This window comes from Curcuma longa, unplaced genomic scaffold (genome assembly GCF_044706935.1).
Source record: "Curcuma longa cultivar G26 ecotype Majalengka, Jawa Barat unplaced genomic scaffold, ITB_CL_G26_1.1 contig_24854, whole genome shotgun sequence".
Lineage (NCBI taxonomy): Eukaryota > Viridiplantae > Streptophyta > Magnoliopsida > Zingiberales > Zingiberaceae > Curcuma > Curcuma longa.
In genome coordinates, this window is record NW_027432559.1 from 1 (window position 1) to 7,390 (window position 7,390).

Consider the following 7,390-nt stretch of genomic DNA (forward strand, 5'->3'; position numbering starts at 1 on the left):
GGGATCAGCGGCGGAATATTCTCTCATCCTACTTGGTTTAGTTGTCGGCGAAGCGACGAGGCAGTCGCCTTCGAGTGTGTGATTTCGCTGCCGGCGGCGATACTGGATGGGGCGAGCTCACCCTTGCGTCGCCCTTGTTCTTCTCGTCCTCCTCTTCGTCTGCGTCGTCGTGGTGATCACTCTTGTCGTCTTGTCGCAGCCGGCGCCAGGATCCGTTCGACCCCCTTCCGAACACGAATCCGCTCCGGTTCTCTGCTGATGGATCTCCCTTCAAGATCGCGCTCTTCGCCGATCTCCACTATGGCGAGAATGCGTGGACGGACTGGGGCCCCGCGCAGGACGATAACTCCGATCGAGTCATGTCGGCGGTGATCGACGCGGAGGATCCAGGTCATAGATCTAATAGTTCTTGACAGTAAATGGCTTAAAATTAACCGTTCATAGAATGCAGTCTTCACATAAGCTTGCTTTTTAGCATGTCTCCATTCTCAAGATTCAAGAACGAGATATGAGTACTATGTTTGGGCATTGTGCGATTCACACCAATATTATAGCATCAATTGCGTTGATATAAAGTCAATGTACCTTTTGCTGATTTCTCAGTTTTCTGAAGCGAATGCAAGTGAGCAAATTTGACAAGCGGGAGAGGGAAGAAAAGGAACTTGTTTCTTTTATAGAATTTATGATTATTGTCAAGCTCACTAGAGAATCTTATTATCCGATGACCAAATGAAAAGAAAGAAAAGTAGAAGAGGGTAAGCTAAAAGAAAAACAAGAGAGAAGTGAACAAGGGAAGAGAAATACAATTATATATGGAAATTGGAATCATAAACTTTAGCATCATTTTATAATTGTGTATATTGAAGTCTTGCAGAATTTAAATTTGAAGATGATGGATTTATTTATGCAATAGTTGGTTGCTATGGTGCTCGATAGCAACTTCCAATATATTCTGTGAAATGAAGATAAATATTGTCATTTTCGTTTGGACTTTCAAGTGTGGTGTTTTGTGATTCATAGTTATGTCAATATATTGTTTCTCAAAACTTATTGTTATAATTTTGTGTGTGTGTACTTTGTGCAAAAACTGTTCTGATTTCATGAGCTTTGAACCTTTTATATTTTTTGTTTTGATTCATGGTATTTGTTCTTCTGTTAAACCTCCCTGATTCTTGTCCCGACTACTATCTATTTTCTTTTACATGTACAGCTTTGTGCTTAATACATACGATCAATTCCCACATATTTATCTAGTGTGTGGTACATGCTTTGGCTTTCCATTCAGCTCCACTATTTTCTGAAGCTGAACGAAACACTCTGCTCTACCCTCCTCATATTAGTGGGGTTGATGATCATTTATGAAGTTTCAAATTTCCTTGCTTGCAGACTTTGTGATCTATTTGGGGGATGTTATTACTGCGAACAACCTACCATTCCTAATGCATCCTTGTATTGGGATAGGGCTCTTTCATTAACAAGAAACAAAGGGAAACCCTGGTCTACTGTGCTTGGCAATCATGATGATGCTCTATTTGAGTGGCCATCTGAGTGGTTTTCAGCCACTGGTATTCCACAGGTCAATTGTCCATCAGCAAATGTGCCATTTTCAGGTAAAAAGGGCCAGAAAGTTTTCATATGTTTTCATATTACTGCCACACTTTTATCTTAAGCTAATTCATTTAACAGTACTAGCAAAATTTGTCAAGCAAAAAACTTTAGTTCAGTCTATCATAGAAGTAATTCTAGATTAGTGAATCACAACTTGTTTCTACCTTTAAACTTATATACACACGCTTTTGAAATAATTTAATAAAGGGTAGTTCAGGACATAAAGCTCCCGTCAATGGAGGGTTCTAGGGAAGGATCGAATCACATTGGTTCTATTGTATGTAGTTTTATACTGTATTGCAAGAGGTTATTTTCGCAACTTGAATTTGTGACCACAAGGTCACACGGTAGCAACTTTACCGTTGCGCCAAGGCTCTCTTTCAAATAATTTATTATCCTAGTTAATTTTTGGTTGCATAACATAGCCAAAATTTATTTGCTCATCTAAATTCAGGATTCTTCCAACATCTGCAATATTTTATTCCATTAACAATTACAAAATCATATCTCAAAGTGTCTGTAGATGGACTGAATTATGGGAAGATAGTTTTTACTGGAAGCATATTAATGATGCATGCCATGGCTTGCAGGAGATACTGATTGCAGTTTTAAGGGAACAACAAGAATCGAGTTGATCAGTACTGAAATTAATAACAATGTGTTATCTCTTACCACCAGTGGTCCTAAAACCCTTTGGCCTAGTGTTTCGAACTATGTATTACAAGTGTCTTCCTGCAATGATCCAATGCTTCCGGCTGTATTTTTCTATTTCCTAGATTCGGGTGGTGGTTCATACCCAGAAGTTGTATCTAAGGCTCAGGCAGAATGGTTCCAGAGGCAATCAAAGGGGATCAACCCAAATGCAAGGTACATGGCAATGTGCCTTTGCTTTAAGTTCTAATATGAATTTTATGGTTGGTAATTTTGATTTGCAGCATTCCGGAGGTTATCTTTTGGCATATACCAAGTAGGGCTTACCAGAAAGTAGCTCCTGTGCCTACTATGCAAATTCATACACCATGTGTTGGTTCCATCAACAAAGAAAAAGTGGCTCCCCAAGAAGCAGAATGGGGAATCATGGATATCCTAGTATCAAGGGCTTCTGTTAAGGTACCAAAACATCACATCCAATAGGTCTCAATGCATTACTAATGTTAATGTTTTTAAAATTTTTTTTTTATCATTTCCATTAAAACATAATTAAAGTTATGCTAAAAGGAAACCTTTACTAATCTAAAAAGGAAAATTCTAAATTTGTCATGCTTTATGAATCTAAGTGAAGCAATACACACCTAGCAAGATATAAAATGCTTAGACTAGTGTGTGAAGTCGCTGGAAAAGATAAAATAAACAATACTTATATTTGATAGCTATTAGGTAAAACTTCAATAGGTGAAAAAAAAAGGTGATTGAATAGAAGAAAGCAAGTTGGGATGGTATCAAGTGTTCGTAAATTAAAACTGTTACAGTGAAGATGTAACGGGTAGAGGAAGATACAAGAAACCATTAGTTATAAAAAAGTATTTAGTTGATCTGAACTACTATTGATATAGCTGAAGAATTCATGGAAAGAAAATATTTTATAACATTGTATTTCATAAAGAATAATTATATGGATTATGAACTCGAAACAAAAAATCCTAAACACATTTAATTATATGTAAACAACTAATTTTACACCTATAGGCACTTTGTCCAACTTTTATATATATATATATATATAATGAAGGGATAAAACATAGCCAGCCCTAAATAGACCCGACCTCAGGCCGGACCCAACTTGAACCCGACCCGGCCTGGACTCGTAACCTGGTCAACGGGCCGAGTACTCGTTAACCCAGTTCATAGGCCGGAACCGTAATCGGCCCGGCAAGTTGTTGGGTCAGTTACGATTCCAACCCATTAAAAACCTTCGGTTTGAGTTTTTTTTTTTTTTTTTTGGGGGGGGGGGGGGGGGGGGGGGGGAGTGTGTAACCATTAACCAGTTCTAAACGGTTGGAAACCATTGTATTTTTTTTTATTTTTTCAATGGTTAAGCTCATTTAACTGTTTTTTTATCAATGATTATAATTTAGTGTCTGTTTCTCTCCAAACTAGATCCTTACATTGTTTCCATACGCATTTTCTCTACTCTCATTTCAATTCCACAATCTCTACATGCTTTCGATTTAATTTTACACGCTTTCGACTTCCATTTTCAAATTCCAACTACAATGGAAGGAGATCGAGAAGTAGAGCCGTCAATTTGGGTTGGGCCCGTCGGGTGACCCGCCCCGCTAAATAATTTAAGCGGGTTGAGTTGAAATTTTATTAACCCATTTTAAGGTGGATTTAGGTGGGCTGACCCACCTAGGCCCACGATCCGTGTGGGTCGGCCCATGGCGGACGAGTTGGCCCGTAGGTTGAGAAAATTTTTTTCTTCAAAATTTAAAATTAAAAATAGAAAACTCGATGGACTAGTGGGCTTGAGCTATTTAAACCGCAATCCAAACTTAAAATTTTCAACTTGACCCGTTTAAACTGTAATCCAAACTTAAAATTTTTAATATTTTCTATACTTTTTTATTTTTTGACAAATCCATGGATTGACCTACCTAATCCGCAACTCATCTTAGGTTAGGTTGGAGATTTCCAACCCGTGCAAGTTGGTTAGCCAGCTCGCCCCTCCCCACCTTGCCCCGTCCTACCATATGACGGGTTAACCTGCCCCATCATGAGGCGGCCCGTTTAACAGCTTTACCGAGAAGCTTCATCATCTCGATCTCAAAGGGACAAGGAAATAGTGAATTCGAATGAGTAGTTCAACCTCAACATTCAATTCACCGATGATGAAACGGAGCAACTTCCGACACCTAAAACACAAAGAAGTACATATGCAATTACTTTTAAGGTTCGGGAAGTTCCTTATTTAAAATCTACTATTTTATTAAATATTTTGATAATGTCACTCTTCCATCGGGAGAATTGCGTGCAAAATATAAGTAATGCAATGCTTCTTATAAATTCTAAGTCGGCGGCGGCTATAGGTCGTTAAAACAACACGTAGAAACGAAGCATCCGACGGAATATAGAATTGACTATTCTTAAGCACAATTATTTAAATTTTCCACTTGTGGACGTACTAATTTTGATTTATTTTTATATTCTGATAATAAATTATAAAAATCATTAGTTGATTTGTTTCCATAAAACATCTTTCATTTAATTTTGGATCTAAATAGACTTTTTAAGATTTTTGTGAAGAATTTCTTAATCCATTTGCTAAATGTGTTTCTAGAACTATACTTACTCGTACGATTAAAAAATTAGTAAAACAAGGCAAACAAATTTAATTAAAGAGTTTAGTAAATTAAATAATAAAGTTTCTTTATATTCTGATATTTGGAGTGATCATTGGCAAATACATTGATATATGGATTTATATATGGATGTGACTTACTATTTGATCAATAACTGTTGGAATATCCAAAAAAGATTTTAGCTTATAGAGTTTTGATGAATCGCATCTTGCTCACAATATCTCACACTCATTATATTTAATTTTAGAAGAATATGAATTAATTCATAGAATATTTTCAATATCATTTGATAATATCAGTTCCAATACCGCTAGTAGTGATGAATTAAAATTTATATGTCAACATATTATTGATAGTTTAGTTTTTCATGTTCGTTGCGTATGTCATGTTTTAAATTTATGTGTTCAAGATGAATTAAGAATTTTAGAAAATCATATTAAATCAATTAGAACTGTTATTTCCTATTTATGGTCTCATCCATTTATAATGAAACAATGAGGCATATTTTGTAAAACTAATGAAATAAGACTTACAAAATTTCCACGTGATGTACCAATACGTCGGAATTCAACATATCTATTGTTATAAGATTCATTTCAGTATAGAGAATTATTATATTTATTTTTTACACAAACTATTAATAATATAAATATATATTTATTTTCACATCAATGAAATATTTGTATTAGTATTTGTGAAAATTTAAAAGTATTTAATGTTGCAACTGAACAACTTTTCTTTTTTTTTTATGCTACTTCTAATTTAGTTTTAATGAATTTTTGTAACGTAGTAGTAGTTTTAAATGAAAATAGTAATAATAAATTTTTATCTTTTTATATATTAGTAATGAAATTGAAATGAGAAAAATATTTTTTTTATATTCTTGAAATTTATTTAGTTGTATTTATTTTTAGACCTAGATATAAATTAGAAGTTTTACAAAAAATATTAATTTTGTATTATGATGCTTTAATTCCATTTAAATACTCTTCTTCTCGTTATTCTAATAATATTGTATATAATATTAGAAATTATTTATATGATATTTATAAAGAATATATTATAAAATATGAAATACAAATTAATATTTCTGAAACATAAAATACTAAAAGTAGTAATTTAAAATTTACAAAAGTACAACTTTTATTAAAAGAACGGACGAAATATTCTACGAGGATTCTCAAATTCCACACAGGCACCTAGGAATTATTCTACGATTTCTTTTGATTTTAATGAAGTAAATAACGAAACGGATTTCGATATCCTAAAATAGTGGCTACTGAAAGTTCAAACTTTTCCTGTCCTGTCCATGATCGTCAAAGGAATTTTAACTTGTCTAATATCAACAATTGTTGTGGAATAGATGTTTTGTATTGGTAATAACATATTAGATGAATGATGGTCGACTTTATCTCCTGACTCGTTGGAAGTCCAAGCATTACTCGATGATTGGACCAGAGCCGAAAAAAATCCAAGGAATGTAACTTTTAGATGATGAAGTCAAAGAATTTGATACCAAAGAATAAATAATACGGGAATGGAAAATGGAAGTGAGTAGCAATGCCACTTTTTAAGGTAAAAAGGATAAAAATGTAAGAGAACTATGTGTGTTTTGATTCTCTTATATTCTAAGGGGATACATAGTAACTTAAATAAGTAAAGTTCTTTTTTATTTTTATTTTTTTAATGAATTTATCATTTTAAATTTTGTTAATATAATAATATTGAACCGTGATGAATCATGAATCGAATTATGAACCGTAACTGTCTTAGACGATTAAAGTTAAAGATCGATCTATCAAAAATATTGATTTCAAATCGTGATCAAGTCAGTCCTAGATGGTCGGGACTAAGGCAGTTTGCCAATGACAGTAACTAAAACAGAGTCATAAACTGCATCATACTTGGTAGAGTGATGCTTTACTTGCGTCTGATGATTCGTTAGAAATCTAAAAGAAATGAATCTATACTTCTTTTGCCTAATGATATGTTATTTATAAATTTAAAAGAAATGAAGCTCTATTTTTAGTTTGTGTGTGACTATAGTAGCAAATGACTTTCTAGTTCCCTATTGGGATCTTTGTTTAACTTCTATTCACCATCTTGCAGGCAGTTTTTGCTGGCCACAACCATGGGTTGGACTGGTGCTGCCCTCACAAGAGTCTTTGGTTGTGCTTTGCTCGCCACACTGGTTATGGAGGATACGGCAATTGGCCAAGAGGATCAAGGATCATTTCGATAGATGAACAACCATTCTCAATCACTTCTTGGATACGAATGGAGGATGGAACTGAACACAGCCATGTTGTCTTGACCCCTTAAATTGCTAGGGCAATTGCTTGTTTACGAACAAGGTAACTAAGGTCGTCAATTGTCATACGAGCTATTTGCAAAACGAGAAAGCCATTGCATTGTCCATAAAATTTATTCTAGTTAGGAAGCAATACATGTAAAAAGTTAATATAATTGATATAGAATGTGCT

At 34.3% G+C, this 7,390-nt stretch overlaps 1 protein-coding gene across 1 annotated transcript; it reads left to right on the forward strand.

The window, feature by feature from the left end:
* The first annotated feature begins 245 nt into the window (after nucleotides 1-245).
* Nucleotides 246-7,384, forward strand: LOC141818451 (putative inactive purple acid phosphatase 16). The gene is given in 6 exon segments (XM_074705945.1): nucleotides 246-390; nucleotides 1,387-1,428; nucleotides 1,431-1,610; nucleotides 2,199-2,475; nucleotides 2,544-2,718; nucleotides 7,017-7,384. Coding segments are annotated over 6 exon segments (918 nt in total). The 5' UTR covers nucleotides 246-359; the 3' UTR covers nucleotides 7,230-7,384.
* Nucleotides 7,385-7,390: the final 6 nt, after the last annotated feature.